Source organism: Sander lucioperca, chromosome 4 (genome assembly GCF_008315115.2).
Source record: "Sander lucioperca isolate FBNREF2018 chromosome 4, SLUC_FBN_1.2, whole genome shotgun sequence".
Taxonomy (NCBI): Eukaryota; Metazoa; Chordata; class Actinopteri; order Perciformes; family Percidae; genus Sander; species Sander lucioperca.
The window spans coordinates 28,487,613-28,508,189 of record NC_050176.1 but is presented as its reverse complement, the minus strand read 5'-3'; the positions used below and the strand labels follow the sequence as shown (position 1 = coordinate 28,508,189).

The following is a 20,577-nucleotide window of genomic DNA, read 5'->3' as shown; positions in this document are numbered from 1 at the left end:
ATGGTCTCAGTGTGTCTGAGGGTCGCAGCCTGTCTGATGGTCTCAGTCTGATGGTCTCAGTGTGTCTGGTTTTCTCAGTGTGTCTGATGGTCTCAGTGTGTCTGATGGTCTCAGTGTGTCTGGTGGTCTCAGTGTGTCTGGTGGTCTCAGTCAGATGGTCTCAGTGTGTCTGAGGGTCGCAGCCTGTCTGATGGTCTCAGTCTGATGGTCTCAGTGTGTCTGGTTTTCTCAGTGTGTCTGATGGTCTCAGTCTGATGGTCTCAGTCTGATGGTCTCAGCGTGTCTGATGGTCTCAGTCTGATGGTCTTAGTGTGTCTGAGGGTCTCAGTCTGATGGTCTCAGTCTGATGGTCTTAGTGTGTCTGGTGGTCTCAGTCTGATGGTCTCAGTGTGTCTGGTGGTCTCAGTGTGTCTGATGGTCTCATTCTGATGGTCTCAGTGTGTCTGATGGTCTCAGTCTGGTGGTCTCAGTGTGTCTGATGGTCTCAGTGTGTCTGGTGGTCTCAGTGTGTCTGGTGGTCTCAGTGTGTCTGATGGTCTCAGTCAGATGGTCTCAGTGTGTCTGAGGGTCGCAGCCTGTCTGATGGTCTCAGTCTGATGGTCTCAGTGTGTCTGGTTTTCTCAGTGTGTCTGATGGTCTCAGTGTGTCTGATGGTCTCAGTCTGATGGTCTCAGTCTGAGGGTTTCAGTGTGTCTGATGGTCTCAGTCTGATGGTCTCACTGTGTCTAATGGTCTCAGTGTGTCTGATGGTCTCAGTCTGGTGGTCTCAGTGTGTCTGATGGTCTCAGTGTGTCTGAGGGTCTCAGTGTGTCTGATGGTCTCAGTGTGTCTGAGGGTCTCAGTGTGTCTGATGGTCTCAGTCTGATGGTCTTAGTGTGTTTGAGGGTCTCAGTCTGCTGGTCTCAGTGTGTCTGATGGTCTCAGTGTGTCTGATGGTCTCAGTCTGATGGTCTCACTGTGTCTAATGATCTCAGTCTGATGGTCTCAGTGTGTCTGGTGGTCTCAGTCTGGTGGTCTCAGTGTGTCTGATGGTCTCAGTCTGATGGTCTTAGTGTGTCTGAGGGTCTCAGTCTGATGGTCTCAGTGTGTCTGATGGTCTCAGTCTGATGGTCTTAGTGTGTCTGAGGGTCTCAGTGTGTCTGATGGTCTCAGTGTGTCTGGTGGCCTCAGTGTGTCTGGTGGCCTCAGTGTGTCTGATGGTCTCAGTGTGTCTGGTGGTCTCACTGTGTCTGATGGTCTCAGTGTGTCTGGTGGTCTCACTGTGTCTGATGGTCTCAGTGTGTCTGGTGGTCTCATTCTGGTGGTCTCAGTCTGTCTGATGGTCTCAGTGTGTCTGGTGGTCTCAGTGTGTCTGATGGTCTCAGTCTGATGGTCTCAGTGTGTCTGAGGGTCTCAGTCTGGTGGTCTCAGTGTGTCTGATGGTCTCAGTCTGTCTGATGGTCTCAGTGTGTCTGGTGGTCTCACTGTGTCTGATGGTCTCAGTGTGTCTGGTGGTCTCACTGTGTCTGATGGTCTCAGTGTGTCTGGTGGTCTCATTCTGGTGGTCTCAGTCTGTCTGATGGTCTCAGTGTGTCTGGTGGTCTCAGTGTGTCTGATGGTCTCAGTCTGATGGTCTCAGTGTGTCTGAGGGTCTCAGTCTGGTGGTCTCAGTGTGTCTGATGGTCTCATTCTGATGGTCTTAGTGTGTCTGAGGGTCTCAGTCTGGTGGTCTCAGTGTGTCTGATGGTCTCAGTTTGTCTGATGGTCTCAGTATGTCTGATGGTCTCAGTATGTCTGATGGTCTCAGTGTGTCTGATGGTCTCAGTGTGTCTGATGGTCTCAGTGTGTCTGATGGTCTCAGTATGTCTGATAGTCTCAGTGTGTCTGAGGGTCTCACTGTGTCTAATAGTCTCAGTCTGATGGTCTCAGTCTGGTGGTCTGAGTGTGTCTGATGGTCTCAGTCTGATGGTCTTAGTGTGTCTGATGGTCTCAGTCTGGTGGTCTCAGTGTGTCTGGTGGTCTCAGTGTGTCTGGTGGTCTCAGTGTGTCTGATGGTCTCAGTGTGTCTGAGGGTCTCAGTGTGTCTGGTGGTCTCAGTGTGTCTGGTGGTCTCAGTGTGTCTGATGGTATCAGTCTGATGGTCTCAGTGTGTCTGATGGTCTTAGTGTGTCTGATGGTTTCAGTCTGATGGTCTCAGTGTGTCTGATGGTTTCAGTCTGATGGTCTCAGTGTGTCTAATGGTCTCAGTGTGTCTGATGGTCTCAGTGTGTCTGGTGGTCTCAGTGTGTCTGATGGTCTCAGTCTGATGGTCTCACTGTGTCTAATGGTCTCAGTCTGATGGTCGCAGTGTGTCTGGTGGTCTCAATGTGTCTGGTGGTCTCAGTGTGTCTGGTGATCTCAGTGTGTCTGATGGTCTCATTGTGTCTGGTGGTCAGTGTGTCTGATGGTCTCAATCTGATGGTCTCAGTGTGTCTGGTGGTGTCAGTGTGTCTGATGGTCTCAGTCTGATGGTCTCAGTCTGATGGTCTCAGTGTGTCTGAGGGCCTCAGCCTGTCTGATGGTCTCAGTGTGTCTGATGGTCTTAGTGTGTCTGAGGGTCTCAGTCTGATGGTCTCAGTCTGATGGTCTTAGTGTGTCTGATGGTCTCAGTCTGGTGGTCTCTGTCTGGTGGTCTCAGTGTGTCTGAGGGTCTCTGTGTTTGATGGTCTCATCTGTCTGATGGTCTCAGTGTGTCTGATGGTCTCAGTCTGGTGGTCTCAGTGTGTCTGATGGTCTCAGTCTGATGGTCTTAGTGTGTCTGAGGGTCTCAGTCTGATGGTCTCAGTGTGTCTGATGGTCTCAGTCTGATGGTCTTAGTGTGTCTGAGGGTCTCAGTCTGATGGTCTCAGTGTGTCTGATGGTCTCAGTGTGTCTGGTGGTCTCAGTGTGTCTGGTGGTCTCAGTGTGTCTGGTGGTCTCAGTGTATCTGGTGGTCTCAGTGTGTCTGGTGGCCTCAGTGTGTCTGATGGTCTCAGTGTGTCTGATGGTCTCAGTGTGTCTGATGTTCTCAGTGTGTCTGAGGGTCTCAGTGTGTCTGATGGTCTCAGTGTGTCTGATGGTCTCAGTGTGTCTGATGGTCTCAGTGTGTCTGAGGGTCTCAGTGTGTCTGAGGGTCTCAGTGTGTCTGAGGGTCTCAGTGTGTCTGATGGTCTCAGTGTGTCTGATGGTCTCAGTGTGTCTGGTGGTCTCAGTGTGTCTGATGGTCTCAGTCTGATGGTCTCAGTGTGTCTGGTGGTCTCAGTGTGTCTGATGGTCTCATTGTGTCTGAGGGTCTCAGTCTGATGGTCTCATTGTGTCTGGTGGTCAGTGTGTCTGATGGTCTCAATCTGATGGTCTCAGTGTGTCTGGTGGTCTCAGTGTGTCTGAGGGTCTCAGCCTGTCTGATGGTCTCAGTCTGATGGTCTCAGTCTGATGGTCTTAGTGTGTCTGGTGGTCTCAGTCTGATGGTCTCAGTGTGTCTGGTGGTCTCAGTGTGTCTGATGGTCTCAGTCTGAGGGTCTCAGTGTGTCTGAGGGTCTCAGTCTGATGGTCTCAGTCTGATGGTCTTAGTGTGTCTGATGGTCTCAGTCTGAGGGTCTCAGTGTGTCTGAGGGTCTCAGTCTGATGGTCTCAGTCTGATGGTCTTAGTGTGTCTGATGGTCTCAGTCTGGTGGTCTCTGTCTGATGGTCTCAGTGTGTCTGATGGTCTCAGTCTGGTGGTCTCAGTCTGTCTGATGGTCTCAGTGTGTCTGGTGGTCTCAGTGTGTCTGAGGGTCTCTGTGTTTGATGGTCTCAGTGTGTCTGAGTGTCTCATGTGTCTGATGGTCTCAGTGTGTCTGATGGTCTCAGTCTGGTGGTCTCAGTGTGTCTGATGGTCTCAGTCTGGTGGTCTCAGTGTGTCTGATGGTCTCAGTCTGATGGTTTTAGTGTGTCTGAGGGTCTCAGTCTGATGGTCTCAGTGTGTCTGATGGTCTCAGTCTGATGGTCTCAGTGTGTCTGAGGGTCTCAGTGTGTCTGAGGGTCTCAGTGTGTCTGATGGTCTCAGTGTGTCTGATGGTCTCAGTATGTCTGATAGTCTCAGTGTGTCTGATGGTCTCACTGTGTCTAATAGTCTCAGTCTGATGGTCTCAGTCTGGTGGTCTGAGTGTGTCTGATGGTCTCAGTCTGATGGTCTTAGTGTGTCTGATGGTCTCAGTCTGGTGGTCTCAGTCTGTCTGGTGGTCTCAGTGTGTCTGGTGGTCTCAGTGTGTCTGATGGTCTCAGTGTGTCTGAGGGTCTCAGTGTGTCTGAGGGTCTCAGTGTGTCTGGTGGTCTCAGTGTGTCTGGTGGTCTCAGTGTGTCTGATGGTATCAGTCTGATGGTCTCAGTGTGTCTGATGGTCTTAGTGTGTCTGATGGTTTCAGTCTGATGGTCTCAGTGTGTCTGATGGTTTCAGTCTGATGGTCTCAGTGTGTCTGATGGTCTCAATGTGTCTGATGGTCTCAGTGTTTCTGATGGTCTCAGTGTTTCTGATGGTCTCAGTGTTTCTGATGATCTCAGTCTGATGGTCTCAGTGTGTCTGATGGTCTCAGTTTGATGGTCTTAGTGTGTCTGAGGGTCTCAGTGTGTCTGGTGGTCTCAGTGTGTCTGATGGTCTCAGTCAGGTGGTCTCAGTGTGTCTGATGGTCTCAGTGTGGTGGTCTCAGTGTGTCTGATGGTCTCAGTCTGATGGTCTCAGTGTGTCTGAGGGTCTCAGTGTGTCTGATGGTCTCAATGTGTCTGATGGTCTCAGTGTGTCTGGTGGTCTCAGTGTGTCTGGTGGTCTCAGTGTGTCTGATGGTCTCATTGTGTCTGAGGGTCTCAGTCTTATGGTCTCATTGTGTCTGGTGGTCAGTGTGTCTGAGGGTCTCAGCCTGTCTGATGGTCTCAGTCTGATGGTCTCAGTGTGTCTGATGGTCTCAGTCTGATGGTCTTAGTGTGTCTGGTGGTCTCAGTCTGATGGTCTCAGTGTGTCTGGTGGTCTCAGTGTGTCTGATGTTCTCAGTGTGTCTGAGGGTCTCAGTGTGTCTGATGGTCTCAGTGTGTCTGGTGGCCTCAGTGTGTCTGATGGTCTCAGTGTGTCTGATGGTCTCAGTGTGTCTGATGTTCTCAGTGTGTCTGAGGGTCTCAGTGTGTCTGATGGTCTCAGTGTGTCTGATGGTCTCAGTGTGTCTGGTGGTCTCAGTGTGTCTGGTGGTCTCAGTGTGTCTGATGGTCTCAGTCTTATGGTCTCATTGTGTCTGGTGGTCAGTGTGTCTGAGGGTCTCAGCCTGTCTGATGGTCTCAGTCTGATGGTCTCAGTGTGTCTGATGGTCTCAGTCTGAGGGTCTCACTGTGTCTGAGGGTCTCAGTCTGATGGTCTCAGTCTGATGGTCTTAGTGTGTCTGATGGTCTCAGTCTGGTGGTCTCTGTCTGATGGTCTCAGTGTGTCTGATGGTCTCAATCTGGTGGTCTCAGTCTGTCTGATGGTCTCAGTGTATCTGGTGGTCTCAGTGTGTCTGAGGGTCTCTGTGTTTGATGGTCTCAGTGTGTCTGAGGGTCTCATGTGTCTGATGGTCTCAGTGTGTCTGATGGTCTCAGTCTGGTGGTCTCAGTGTGTCTGATGGTCTCAGTCTGGTGGTCTCAGTGTGTCTGATGGTCTCAGTCTGGTGGTCTCAGTGTGTCTGGTGGTCTCAGTGTGTCTGGTGGTCTCAGTCTGATGGTCTCAGTGTGTCTGGTGGTCTCAGTGTGTCTGATGGTCTCATTGTGTCTGAGGGTCTCAGTCTGATGGTCTCACTGTGTCTAATGGTCTCAGTGTGTCTGATGGTCTCAGTGTGTCTGATGGTCTCATTGTGTCTGGTGGTCAGTGTGTCTGATGGTCTCAGTGTGTCTGATGGTCTCAGTCTGATGGTCTTAGTGTGTCTGAGGGTCTCAGTCTGATGGTCTCAGTCTGATGGTCTTAGTGTATCTGGTGATCTCAGTCTGATGGTCTCAGTGTGTCTGGTGGTCTCAGTGTGTCTGATGTTCTCATTCTGATGGTCTCAGTGTGTCTGATGGTCTCAGTGTGTCTGATGGACTCAGTCTGATGGTCTCAGTCTGGTGGTCTCAGCGTGTCTGATGGTCTCAGTGTGTCTGATGGTCTCAGTGTGTCTGATGGTCTCAGTCTGATGGTCTCAGTGTGTCTGATGGTCTCAGTCTGATGGTCTCAGTGTGTCTGATGGTCTCAGTCTGGTGGTCTCAGTGTGTCTGATGGTCTCAGTGTGTCTGATGGTCTCAGTGTGTCTGGTGGTCTCAGTGTGTCTGGTGGTCTCAGTGTGTCTGATGGTCTCAGTCAGATGGTCTCAGTGTGTCTGAGGGTCGCAGCCTGTCTGATGGTCTCAGTCTGATGGTCTCAGTGTGTCTGGTTTTCTCAGTGTGTCTGATGGTCTCAGTGTGTCTGATGGTCTCAGTGTGTCTGATGGTCTCAGTCTGAGGGTTTCAGTGTGTCTGATGGTCTCAATGTGTCTGATGGTCTCAGTGTGTCTGGTGGTCTCAGTGGTTCTGGTGGTCTCAGTGTGTCTGGTGGTCTCAGTGTGTCTGGTGGTCTCAGTCTGATGGTCTCAGTGTGTCTGGTGGTCTCAGTGTGTCTGATGGTCTCATTGTGTCTGAGGGTCTCAGTCTGATGGTCTCACTGTGTCTAATGGTCTCAGTGTGTCTGGTTGTCTCAGTGTGTCTGATGGTCTCAGTGTGTCTGATGGTCTCATTGTGTCTGGTGGTCAGTGTGTCTGATGGTCTCAATCTGATGGTCTCAGTCTGATGGTCTGAGTGTGTCTGATGGTCTCAGTCTGATGGTCTTAGTGTGTCTGAGGGTCTCAGTCTGATGGTCTCAGTCTGATGGTCTTAGTGTATCTGGTGGTCTCAGTCTGATGGTCTCAGTGTGTCTGGTGGTCTCAGTGTGTCTGATGTTCTCATTCTGATGGTCTCAGTGTGTCTGATGGTCTCAGTCTGAGGGTCTCAGTGTGTCTGATGGACTCAGTCTGATGGTCTCAGTCTGGTGGTCTCAGCGTGTCTGATGGTCTCAGTGTGTCTGATGGTCTCAGTCTGGTGGTCTCAGTGTGTCTGGTGGTCTCAGTGTGTCTGATGGTCTCAGTGTGTCTGATGGTCTCAGTGTGTCTGGTGGTCTCAGTGTGTCTGGTGGTCTCAGTGTGTCTGATGGTCTCAGTCAGATGGTCTCAGTGTGTCTGAGGGTCGCAGCCTGTCTGATGGTCTCAGTCTGATGGTCTCAGTGTGTCTGGTTTTCTCAGTGTGTCTGATGGTCTCAGTGTGTCTGATGGTCTCAGTCTGATGGTCTCAGTCTGATGGTCTCAGTGTGTCTGATGGTCTCAGTGTGTCTGGTGGTCTCAGTGTGTCTGGTGGTCTCAGTGTGTCTGATGGTCTCAGTCTTATGGTCTCATTGTGTCTGGTGGTCAGTGTGTCTGAGGGTCTCAGCCTGTCTGATGGTCTCAGTCTGATGGTCTCAGTGTGTCTGATGGTCTCAGTCTGAGGGTCTCACTGTGTCTGAGGGTCTCAGTCTGATGGTCTCAGTCTGATGGTCTTAGTGTGTCTGATGGTCTCAGTCTGGTGGTCTCTGTCTGATGGTCTCAGTGTGTCTGATGGTCTCAATCTGGTGGTCTCAGTCTGTCTGATGGTCTCAGTGTATCTGGTGGTCTCAGTGTGTCTGAGGGTCTCTGTGTTTGATGGTCTCAGTGTGTCTGAGGGTCTCATGTGTCTGATGGTCTCAGTGTGTCTGATGGTCTCAGTCTGGTGGTCTCAGTGTGTCTGATGGTCTCAGTCTGGTGGTCTCAGTGTGTCTGGTGGTCTCAGTGTGTCTGGTGGTCTCAGTCTGATGGTCTCAGTGTGTCTGGTGGTCTCAGTGTGTCTGATGGTCTCATTGTGTCTGAGGGTCTCAGTCTGATGGTCTCACTGTGTCTAATGGTCTCAGTGTGTCTGATGGTCTCAGTGTGTCTGATGGTCTCATTGTGTCTGGTGGTCAGTGTGTCTGATGGTCTCAATCTGATGGTCTCAGTCTGATGGTCTCAGTGTGTCTGATGGTCTCAGTCTGATGGTCTTAGTGTGTCTGAGGGTCTCAGTCTGATGGTCTCAGTCTGATGGTCTTAGTGTATCTGGTGATCTCAGTCTGATGGTCTCAGTGTGTCTGGTGGTCTCAGTGTGTCTGATGTTCTCATTCTGATGGTCTCAGTGTGTCTGATGGTCTCAGTGTGTCTGATGGACTCAGTCTGATGGTCTCAGTCTGGTGGTCTCAGCGTGTCTGATGGTCTCAGTGTGTCTGATGGTCTCAGTGTGTCTGATGGTCTCAGTCTGATGGTCTCAGTGTGTCTGATGGTCTCAGTCTGATGGTCTCAGTGTGTCTGATGGTCTCAGTCTGGTGGTCTCAGTGTGTCTGATGGTCTCAGTGTGTCTGATGGTCTCAGTGTGTCTGGTGGTCTCAGTGTGTCTGGTGGTCTCAGTGTGTCTGATGGTCTCAGTCAGATGGTCTCAGTGTGTCTGTGGGTCGCAGCCTGTCTGATGGTCTCAGTCTGATGGTCTCAGTGTGTCTGGTTTTCTCAGTGTGTCTGATGGTCTCAGTGTGTCTGATGGTCTCAGTGTGTCTGATGGTCTCAGTCTGAGGGTTTCAGTGTGTCTGATGGTCTCAATGTGTCTGATGGTCTCAGTGTGTCTGGTGGTCTCAGTGGTTCTGGTGGTCTCAGTGTGTCTGGTGGTCTCAGTGTGTCTGGTGGTCTCAGTCTGATGGTCTCAGTGTGTCTGGTGGTCTCAGTGTGTCTGATGGTCTCATTGTGTCTGAGGGTCTCAGTCTGATGGTCTCACTGTGTCTAATGGTCTCAGTGTGTCTGGTTGTCTCAGTGTGTCTGATGGTCTCAGTGTGTCTGATGGTCTCATTGTGTCTGGTGGTCAGTGTGTCTGATGGTCTCAATCTGATGGTCTCAGTCTGATGGTCTGAGTGTGTCTGATGGTCTCAGTCTGATGGTCTCAGTCTGATGGTCTTAGTGTATCTGGTGGTCTCAGTCTGATGGTCTCAGTGTGTCTGGTGGTCTCAGTGTGTCTGATGTTCTCATTCTGATGGTCTCAGTGTGTCTGATGGTCTCAGTCTGAGGGTCTCAGTGTGTCTGATGGACTCAGTCTGATGGTCTCAGTCTGGTGGTCTCAGCGTGTCTGATGGTCTCAGTGTGTCTGATGGTCTCAGTCTGGTGGTCTCAGTGTGTCTGGTGGTCTCAGTGTGTCTGATGGTCTCAGTGTGTCTGATGGTCTCAGTGTGTCTGGTGGTCTCAGTGTGTCTGGTGGTCTCAGTGTGTCTGATGGTCTCAGTCAGATGGTCTCAGTGTGTCTGAGGGTCGCAGCCTGTCTGATGGTCTCAGTCTGATGGTCTCAGTGTGTCTGGTTTTCTCAGTGTGTCTGATGGTCTCAGTGTGTCTGATGGTCTCAGTCTGATGGTCTCAGTCTGAGGGTTTCAGTGTGTCTGATGGTCTCAGTGTGTCTGATGGTCTCAGTCTGGTGGTCTCAGTGTGTCTGATGGTCTCAGTGTGTCTGATGGTCTCAGTCTGGTGGTCTCAGTGTGTCTGGTGGTCTCAGTGTGTCTGAGGGTCTCTGTGTTTGATGGTCTCAGTGTGTCTGAGGGTCTCATGTGTCTGATGGTCTCAGTGTGTCTGATGGTCTCAGTCTGGTGGTCTCAGTGTGTCTGATGGTCTCAGTCTGGTGGTCTCAGTGTGTCTGATGGTCTCAGTCTGGTGGTCTCAGTGTGTCTGGTGGTCTCAGTGTGTCTGATGGTCTCAGTGTGTCTGATGGTCTCAGTGTGTCTGGTGGTCTCAGTGTGTCTGGTGGTCTCAGTGTGTCTGATGGTCTCAGTGTGTCTGATGGTCTCAGTGTGTCTGATGTTCTCAGTGTGTCTGAGGGTCTCAGTGTGTCTGATGGTCTCAATGTGTCTGATGGTCTCAGTGTGTCTGGTGGTCTCAGTGTGTCTGGTGGTCTCAGTGTGTCTGGTGGTCTCAGTCTGATGCTCTCAGTGTGTCTGGTGGTCTCAGTGTGTCTGATGGTCTCATTGTGTCTGAGGGTCTCAGTCTGATGGTCTCACTGTGTCTAATGGTCTCAGTGTGTCTGGTTGTCTCAGTGTGTCTGATGGTCTCAGTGTGTCTGATGGTCTCATTGTGTCTGGTGGTCAGTGTGTCTGATGGTCTCAATCTGATGGTCTCAGTCTGATGGTCTCAGTGTGTCTGATGGTCTCAGTCTGATGGTCTTAGTGTGTCTGAGGGTCTCAGTCTGATGGTCTCAGTCTGATGGTCTTAGTGTATCTGGTGATCTCAGTCTGATGGTCTCAGTGTGTCTGGTGGTCTCAGTGTGTCTGATGTTCTCATTCTGATGGTCTCAGTGTGTCTGATGGTCTCAGTCTGAGGGTCTCAGTGTGTCTGATGGACTCAGTCTGATGGTCTCAGTCTGGTGGTCTCAGCGTGTCTGATGGTCTCAGTGTGTCTGATGGTCTCAGTGTGTCTGATGGTCTCAGTCTGATGGTCTCAGTGTGTCTGATGGTCTCAGTCTGATGGTCTCAGTGTGTCTGATGGTCTCAGTCTGGTGGTCTCAGTGTGTCTGATGGTCTCAGTGTGTCTGATGGTCTCAGTGTGTCTGGTGGTCTCAGTGTGTCTGGTGGTCTCAGTGTGTCTGATGGTCTCAGTCAGATGGTCTCAGTGTGTCTGAGGGTCGCAGCCTGTCTGATGGTCTCAGTCTGATGGTCTCAGTGTGTCTGGTTTTCTCAGTGTGTCTGATGGTCTCAGTGTGTCTGATGGTCTCAGTGTGTCTGATGGTCTCAGTCTGAGGGTTTCAGTGTGTCTGATGGTCTCAATGTGTCTGATGGTCTCAGTGTGTCTGGTGGTCTCAGTGGTTCTGGTGGTCTCAGTGTGTCTGGTGGTCTCAGTCTGATGGTCTCAGTGTGTCTGGTGGTCTCAGTGTGTCTGATGGTCTCATTGTGTCTGAGGGTCTCAGTCTGATGGTCTCACTGTGTCTAATGGTCTCAGTGTGTCTGGTTGTCTCAGTGTGTCTGATGGTCTCAGTGTGTCTGATGGTCTCATTGTGTCTGGTGGTCAGTGTGTCTGATGGTCTCAATCTGATGGTCTCAGTCTGATGGTCTGAGTGTGTCTGATGGTCTCAGTGTGTCTGATGGTCTCAGTCTGATGGTCTTAGTGTGTTTGAGGGTCTCAGTCTGCTGGTCTCAGTGTGTCTGATGGTCTCAGTGTGTCTGATGGTCTCAGTGTGTCTGTTGGTCTCAGTGTGTCTGGTGGTCTCAGTGTGTCTGGTGGTCTCAGTCTGTCTGGTGGTCTCAGTCTGATTGTCTCAGTGTGTCTGGTGGTCTCAATGTGTCTCGTGGTCTCAGTGTGTCTGAGGGTCTCAGTGTGTCTGAGGGTCTCAGTGTGTCTGATGATCTCAGTCTGATGGTCTCATTGTGTCTGGTGGTCTCAGTCTGGTGGTCTCAGTGTGTCTGATGGTCTCAGTCTGGTGGTCTCAGTGTGTCTGATGGTCTCAGTCTGATGGTTTTAGTGTGTCTGAGGGTCTCAGTCTGATGGTCTCAGTGTGTCTGATGGTCTCAGTCTGATGGTCTTAGTGTGTCTGAGGGTCTCAGTGTGTCTGATGGTCTCAGTGTGTCTGATGGTCTCAGTATGTCTGATAGTCTCAGTGTGTCTGATGGTCTCAGTCTGGTGGTCTCAGTGTGTCTGATGTTCTTAGTGTGTCTGAGGGTCTCAGTGTGTCTTTTGGTCTCAGTCTGATGGTCTTAGTGTGTCTGAGGGTCTCAGTGTGTCTGGTGGTCTCAGTGTGTCTGGTGGTCTCAGTGTGTCTTGTGGTCTCAGTGTGTCTCGTGGTCTCAGTGTGTCTGATGGTCTCAGTGTGTCTGAGGGTCTCAGTGTGTCTGATGGTCTCAGTGTGTCTGATGGTCTCAGTCTGATGGTCTCTCTGTGTCTAATGATCTCAGTCTGATGGTCTTAGTGTGTCTGAGGGTCTCAGTGTGTCTGGTGGTCTCAGTGTGTCTGGTGGTCTCAGTGTGTCTTGTGGTCTCAGTCTGATGGTCTTAGTGCGTCTGATGGTCTCAGTGTGTCTCGTGGTCTCAGTGTGTCTGATGGTCTCAGTGTGTCTGAGGGTCTCAGTGTGTCTGATGGTCTCAGTGTGTCTGATGGTCTCAGTCTGATGGTCTCTCTGTGTCTAATGATCTCAGTCTGGTGGTCTCAGTGTGTCTGATGGTCTCATTGTGTCTGGTGGTCAGTGTGTCTGATGGTCTCAATCTGATGGTCTCAGTGTGTCTGGTGGTCTCAGTGTGTCTGATGGTCTCAGTCTGATGGTCTCAGTGTTCTGAGGGTCGCAGCCTGTCTGATGGTCTTAGTGTGTCTGATGGTCTCAGTGTGTCTGATGATCTCAGTCTGATGGTCTCAGTGTGTCTGATGGTCTCAGTCTGATGGTCTTAGTGTGTCTGATGGTCTCAGTCTGATGGTCTTAGTGTGTCTGAGGGTCTCAGTCTGATGGTCTCAGTGTGTCTGGTGGTCTCAGTGTGTCTCGTGGTCTCACTGTGTCTGATGGTCTCAGTGTGTCTGATGGTCTCAGTGTGTCTGGTGGTCTCAGCGTGTCTGATGGTCTCAGTATGTCTGATGGTCTCAGTGTGTCTGGTGGTCTCAGTGTGTCTGGTGGTCTCAGTGTGTCTGGTGGTCTCAGTGTGTTTGGTGGTTTCAGTGTGTCTGAGGGTTGGGTTGATGACATCATAATAATTGTCTTAATGTGAGGGATCAGCTGGGAGGTTTCCTGCTGATTTCTGTTAGTTAAAAGTCTGATCTGAGGTTTGTGATTGGCTGATGTGATGGTGTCTGTGATCTGTGATTGGCTGATGTGATAGTGTCTGTGATTTGCTGATGTGATAGTGTCTGTGATTGGCTGTAGGTTTGAGATCCCAGAGCCGCGGCCCAGTGAGGCCGATCAGATGGAGGGAGGAGAGCAGCCGATCAGCGCAGAACTCAAACGCTTCCGCAAAGAGTTCGTCCAGCCGGTCCAGCTCCGGTAATCATAATCATAGTTACCTGCATTATACCACTATTATACTACTGCATTATACTACTGCATTATACTACTATTATACTACTATTATACTACTGCATTATACTACTGCATTATACTACTATTATACTACTATTATACTACTGTATTATACTACTATTATACTACTGTATTATACTACTTTTATACTACTGCATTATACTACTGCATTATACTACTATTATACTACTGTATTATTCTACTATTATACTACTGTATTATACTACTGCATTATACTACTATTATACTACTGCATTATACTACTATTATACTACTGTATTATACTACTATTATACTACTGTATTATACTACTGCATTATACTATTATACTACTGTATTATACTATTGCATTATACTACTGCATTATACTACTATTATACTACTGTATTATACTACTATTATACTACTGTATTATACTATTTCATTATACTACTATTATACTACTATTATACTAGTGTATTATACTATTGCATTATACTACTATTATACTACTGCATTATACTACTATTATACTACTGCATTATACTACTATTATACTACTGCATTATACTACTATTATACTACTGTATTATACTACTATTATACTACTGTATTATACTATTGCATTATACTACTATTATACTTCTGTATTATACTACTATTATACTACTGCATTATACTACTATTATACTATTATACTCAGATAAACACTACTGATATATGATCATTATTATACTTCTGATATATGATCATTATTATACTCACTACTGATATATAACTCATTATTATACTCACTACTGATATATGATCATTATTATACTCACTACTGATATATAACTCATTATTATACTCACTACTGATATATGATCATTATTATACTCACTACTGATATATGATCATTCTTATACTACTGATATATGATCATTCTTATACTCACTACTGATATATGATCATTCTTATACTACTGATATATGATCATTCTTATACTACTGATATATGATCATTCTTATACTACTGATATATGATCATTATTATACTACTGATATATGATCATTATTATACTACTGATATATGATCATTATTATACTACTGATATACTAGTGTAGTACTACTGGTCATGTTTACAGCTGTAATCAGATCACTGCAGACTCACATACCCACTGATACCGATACCTGAGTTTTAGGCAGTTTTGGAGGATTTTCTGAAACTGGTGTCTGTATCAGAACAACTCTACATGGGACTGATGATGTAACAACCTCAGTGTGATGTCACCCTTCAGCTGTAGCTGATCATGTGAGCTGTGTCGTCCTGCAGAGTTCTGAACGTGTGTCGTCACTGGGTGGAGCATCACTTCTACGACTTTGAGAGAGACGGTCACCTGCTGAGACGCCTCGAGGAGTTCATCGCCTCCGTCAGAGGTACCGACCAATCAGAGCTCAGAGCTTTATATCATCATGTTATAGATCAGAGGAACCGACCAATCAGAGCTTTATATCATCATGTTATAGATCAGAGGTACCGACCAATCAGAGCTTTATATCATCATGTTAAATCCTATGCCGTGTGGCGCTGCAGGTGTAGACGGTTAAAAAGATCCATGCAGCGTTTTCTCCGCTCTGCCAGCGGTCCCTATATGTTACGCCGGACCCAGAGCTCTGCCAGCGGTCCGTATACGTTACGCCGGACCCAGAGCTCTGCCAGCGGTCCGTATACGTTACGCCGGACCCAGAGCTCTGCCAGCGGTCCGTATACGTTACGCCGGAACCAGAGCTCTGCCAGCGGTCCGTATACGTTACGCCGGACCCAGAGCTCTGCCAGCAGTCCCTATACGTTACGCTGGAACCAGAGCTCTGCCAGCGGTCCGTATACGTTACGCTGGAACCAGAGCTCTGCCAGCGGTCCGTATACGTTACGCTGGAACCAGAGCTCTGCCAGCAGTCCCTATACGTTACGCTGGAACCAGAGCTCTGCCAGCGGTCCGTATACGTTACGCTGGAACCAGAGCTCTGCCAGCGGTCCGTATACGTTACGCCGGAACCAGAGCTCTGCCAGCGGTCCGTATACGTTACGCCGGACCCAGAGCTCTGCCAGCGGTCCGTATACGTTACGCCGGACCCAGAGCTCTGCCAGCGGTCCGTATACGTTACGCCGGAACCAGAGCTCTGCCAGCGGTCCGTATACGTTACGCCGGACCCAGAGCTCTGCCAGCAGTCCCTATACGTTACGCTGGAACCAGAGCTCTGCCAGCGGTCCGTATACGTTACGCTGGAACCAGAGCTCTGCCAGCGGTCCGTATACGTTACGCTGGAACCAGAGCTCTGCCAGCGGTCCGTATACGTTACGCTGGAACCAGAGCTCTGCCAGCGGTCCGTATACGTTACGCTGGACCCAGAGCTCTGCCAGCGGTCCCTATACGTTACGCTGGACCCAGAGCTCTGCCAGCGGTCCCTATACGTTACGCTGGACCCAGAGCTCTGCCAGCGGTCCCTATACGTTACGCTGGAACCAGAGCTCTGCCAGCGGTCCGTATACGTTACGCTGGACCCAGAGCTCTGCCAGCGGTCCGTATACGTTACGCTGGACCCAGAGCTCTGCCAGCGGTCTGTATACGTTACGCTGGACCCAGAGCTCTGCCAGCGGTCCGTATACGTTACACTGGACCCAGAGCTCTGCCAGCGGTCCGTATACGTTACGCTGGACCCAGAGCTGTGCCAGCGGTCCCTATACGTTACGCTGGACCCAGAGCTGTGCCAGCGGTCCCTATACGTTTCGCTGGACCCGGAGCTTTAGGGTCTGTTGATCCACAGCTCTGAGAACCTCTGAATGCTGACAGACAGACATGATGTCATAGCTGATGTCATGCATGCTGTCATACATGATCTCATACATGCTGTCATACATGATCTCATACATGATGTCATACATGATGTCATACATGATGTCATACATGCTGTCATACATGATGTCATACATGCTGTCATACATGTCATACATGCTGTCATACATGCTGTCATACATGCTGTCATACATGATGTCATACATGATGTCATACCTGCTGTTATGAATGAGGTCATGCTGTGATGTGTCTCAGGTAAAGCGATGAGGAAGTGGGTAGAGTCGATCACTAAGATCATCCAGAGGAAGAAGCAGGTTCAGGTGAGCGTGGCGAGCCACAGCATCACCTTCCAGAACGCTCCGCCTCCCTTCGAGTGGCACATCTGCCGACCAGGAGGCAGCGAGGCCTTCGACCTGATGACGCTGCACCCCATCGAGGTCGGCCGCCAGCTCACGCTGCTCGAGTCCGACTTCTACAGGTAGCCTTCCAAACTTTATTTATACAGCCTTATCTAATATTATATAACATTATATTATACAGCCTTATATAATATTAAATTATATTATATAATATTATATTATACAGCCTCATATATTATATAATATTGTATTATAATATACAGCCTTATATAATATTAAATTATATTATATAATATTATATTATAATGTACAGCCTTATATAATATTATATTATATTATACAGCCTTATAAAATATTATATAATATAATATTCTATTATATCTTGGTGTCTGTGTTCAGGGCGGTGCAGCCTTATATTATATAATATTATATTATATTATATTATACAGCCTTATATAATATAATATAATATAATATAATATTATATCTTGGTGTCTGTGTTCAGGGCGGTGCAGCCTTCGGAGCTGGTCGGCAGCGTCTGGACCAAAGAGGATAAAGAGATTCACTCTCCCAACCTGCTGAGAATGATCCGACACACCACCAACCTCACGCTGTGGCTCGAGAAGTAAGACATCACTCTGACATCACTCTGACATCACTCTGACAGCACTCTGTGTTTCTCTCAGGCTACAGCTCCACCGCTACGTTTTGGTGTAAAAAGGAATATCTTCAGCTACGTTCCCCCTCTCATTCCCCCTACTCTGGTGTTCCCCCCTCTCATTCCCCCTGCTCTGGTGTTCCCCCCTCTCATTCCCCCTGCTCTGGTGTTCCCCCTCTCATTCCCCCTGCTCTGGTGTTTCCCCCCTCTCATTCCCCCTGCTCTGGTGTTCCCCCTCTCATTCCCCCTGCTCTGGTGTTTCCCCCTCTCATTCCCCCTGCTCTGGCGTTTCCCCCTCTCATTCCCCCTGCTCTGGCGTTTCCCCCTCTCATTCCCCCTGCTCTGGCGTTTCCCCCTCTCATTCCCCCTGCTCTGGCGTTTCCCCCTCTCATTCCCCCTGCTCTGGCGTTTCCCCCTCTCATTGCCCCTGCTCTAGTGTTTCCCCCCTCTCGTTCCCCCTGCTCTGGCGTTTCCCCCTCTCATTCCCCCTGCTCTGGCGTTTCCCGCTCTCGTTCCCCCCACTCTGGCGTTTCCCCCTCTCATTCCCCCTGCTCTGGCGTTCCCCCCTCTCATTCCCCCTGCTCTGGTGTATTCTCCAGTCTGACCACTAGAGGCTGCTCTCGGTCCTTTCTGATTCAGGTCTTTAAAACATCTCAACAGACTAAGCCCAGACGGCGTCTTCTGCCATTTATTACCACATATTCTTCATCAACGGTGAAGCTGGTCAGACTATTGAAACATAATTTTATTAATTTTACAAGAGAAACCCAACTATTACCACAGGATTACTGCAGTTTACAGGAGAATAAAAAAACCTGCAAGATTACCTGGTCACAGCCAGAATTAAACCACTATCAACCCAAAACCAAGAGGTCAGGGGAGACCTTTCAAACACCAGACCTGGTCACAGTACATATTACAAAAATGGGTTCAGGACAAAACATCATGGGAGTCAGCTGTCGGGAATCTTCTAACTCTAACCTGTCTGTCTCTCAGGTGTATCATAGAGACAGATGATTGGTTGTCCTCTAACCTGTCTGTCTCTCAGGTGTATCGTAGAGACATATGATTGGTTGTCCTCTCTAACCTGTCTGTCTCTCCGGTGTATCATAGAGACAGATGATTGGTTGTCCTCTAACCTGTCTGTCTCTCAGGTGTATCGTAGAGACAGATGATTGGTTGTCCTCTCTAACCTGTCTGTCTCTCAGGTGTATCGTAGAGACAGATGATTGGTTGTCCTCTCTAACCTGTCTGTCTCTCAGGTGTATCTAGAGACATATGATTGGTTGTCCTCTCTAACCTGTCTGTCTCTCAGGTGTATCATAGAGACAGATGATTGGTTGTCCTCTAACCTGTCTGTCTCTCAGGTGTATCGTAGAAACCGAGAACCTGGAAGAACGAGTTGCCGTGGTGTCTCGGATCATCGAGATCCTGCAGGTTTTTCAGGAACTTAACAACTTTAACGGCGTTCTGGAGGTGGTCAGCGCCATGAACTCGTCTCCGGTCTACAGACTGGACCACACCTTCGAGGTAACACACTGAAACTCTGGAGCTTCTGGTTCTGGTTCTGGACGATCACGGCTTGTTCACACGTAGAGATGAATTAAATGTTTGATGATGTTTTTGGTTTCCAGCAAATCCCGAGTCGGCAGAGAAAGATCCTGGAGGAAGCTCACGAGCTGAGTGAAGATCACTACAAGAAGTATTTAGCCAAGCTGCGCTCCATCAATCCCCCCTGTGTTCCCTTCTTTGGTACGCTCCGACACACACCCACCTGTCTGGTTATAGCTCCATCATCATCATCATCATCATCATAGCTTTATTTGTATAGCGCCTTTCATACACAGAGTGCAGCTCAAAGCGCTTTACATCCAAAACATTCAACACAACTCTCGCAGGAGCACATTTAAAGCACGCAAACAGTATATTTGCACAGTTGCACTGGTATTTTGCTTATTAGTTGACTGAATAATAATAATAATCACATACATAACATAACATAGCAGGGACAGATACAGCATGACATGAAGGAGAGGAGAGGGAAAAAAAGCAACTCTCAGACTATCCTCATAAAGATAAGAACAGTGTGGGAACAGGAAAAAACACCTCAGCACATAGCACACAAGCAGTACATTTGCACTGCTGAACATAACATAACATAACATAACATAACATAAATGTACAGTTGCACATTTAGCGGCGAAGGCGTGGGACTGGGGAGGGGGTAGGTTGGGGGAGTTTGGCCTGCTGAGAAACGCACAGCCCGGCAGTCCCACTAGTGTCCCAGTCCGCAGAATGTTATAGCGATAACACAGCACGTTGCCGTGGTGACACCCTTGAACAGTCCAGAACCGATACGACAATCAGCAGGCAGTGGGGAAGACGGGGGAGGAACCAAGAGAGTCTCGCTTGCAGAGCCCCAACAGGGTGACTGTTTGTTCCAAGAAACGGCCTCGGCAAGGCCGTTCAGGATAAGGGAGCCGAAAGATTAAATTTGTTTTGTCTACACGAATGGCTGCTCTAATTTAGACATACATTCTATTGTTCAACTGTTCAACTGTTCAACTGGTCAATTTTTCTTTCCAAATCCATGACCTTCCTCATGATGGTAACCAAGCCGCGGGTCATTACCATGTTGTTTTCCATCACGCGATTAATAGTTCCAGTTTGCGAACTGATCGCTTTTTCGACAGCTTCAGTCAGGCCAGGCAGCTTCCTTGGGCTTTGGACAGCTACCAAAGTCTTTCCAATTTTTCGATAAACCAGAGCGAAGCATCCTCCAATCAGCAGCATTCCAGTTATCATGGTTCTGAATAGGTAGATATCCTCAACGTTCTCCACGTAAAGAGCAGAGAGACACACGACACGCCATTTCTCCCAGCCGTCCATCGTATACCCCTCAGCAAACGTCCCGTCAGGACATGCTGGCTCACCCGAACCAGTGCTCCTCCTCGAGAATACAGTGTCAAATGCGTTGAGAGACCAGTTAATCAATTCCATGATTTTTAGGTATTTGTAGAGCCTTGCAGGGAGAGTCTCTAAAAAGTTAACAGCAGACAACACAAGACAAGATAGCAAGCAGGGTAGGCCTGGGAGGGAGAGGGAGAAAAAAAGCGACCGCCTTCGCTGAGAGCTGGAAAAGAAAGCCTCAATCAATCCCCCCTGTGTTCCCTTCTTTGGTACGCTCCGACACACACCCACCTGTCTGGTTATAGCTCCATCAAACCCCCTGTGTTCCCTTCTTTGGTACGCTCCGACACACACCCACCTGTCTGGTTATAGCTCCATCAATCCCCCCTGTGTTCCCTTCTTTGGTACGCTCCGACACACACACACACACACACCTGTCTGATTATAGAGGGTTTAACATTAGGGGGTCAGAGGTTACATTAACATACACATGAAGGTCAGAGATGAAACAAATATTCTGTCTCTGTCTCAGGAATCTACCTGACCATGAAGGTCAGAGGTCAGAGGTTAACTAGTCTCTACCTGTAGGAATCTACCTGACCAACATCCTGAAGACGGAGGAGGGGAACCCCGACTTCCTGCGCCGACACGGTAAAGATCTGATCAACTTCAGCAAGAGGAGGAAAGTAGCCGAGATCACGGGAGAGATCCAACAGTACCAGAACCAGCCGTACTGCCTCAGGGT

The 20,577-nt window shown here is 48.9% G+C and overlaps 1 protein-coding gene across 3 annotated transcripts in view; it reads left to right on the top strand.

Annotated features, from left to right (window-relative positions):
- The window catches only part of LOC116049176 (son of sevenless homolog 1), a 62,405-nt gene that overhangs the window by 34,056 nt on the left and 7,772 nt on the right, over positions 1-20,577 (top strand). For all 3 annotated transcript variants that reach the window (XM_036000005.1, XM_031298599.2, XM_036000007.1), the window contains exons 14-20: positions 12,937-13,053; positions 14,384-14,487; positions 16,161-16,383; positions 16,770-16,889; positions 18,290-18,452; positions 18,557-18,674; positions 20,421-20,577. The exon at positions 20,421-20,577 is cut by the window's right edge and continues 16 nt beyond it. In XM_036000005.1, the coding sequence (XP_035855898.1) occupies positions 12,937-13,053; positions 14,384-14,487; positions 16,161-16,383; positions 16,770-16,889; positions 18,290-18,452; positions 18,557-18,674; positions 20,421-20,577 (1,002 nt within the window). The remainder of the gene's footprint in view (positions 1-12,936; positions 13,054-14,383; positions 14,488-16,160; positions 16,384-16,769; positions 16,890-18,289; positions 18,453-18,556; positions 18,675-20,420) is intronic.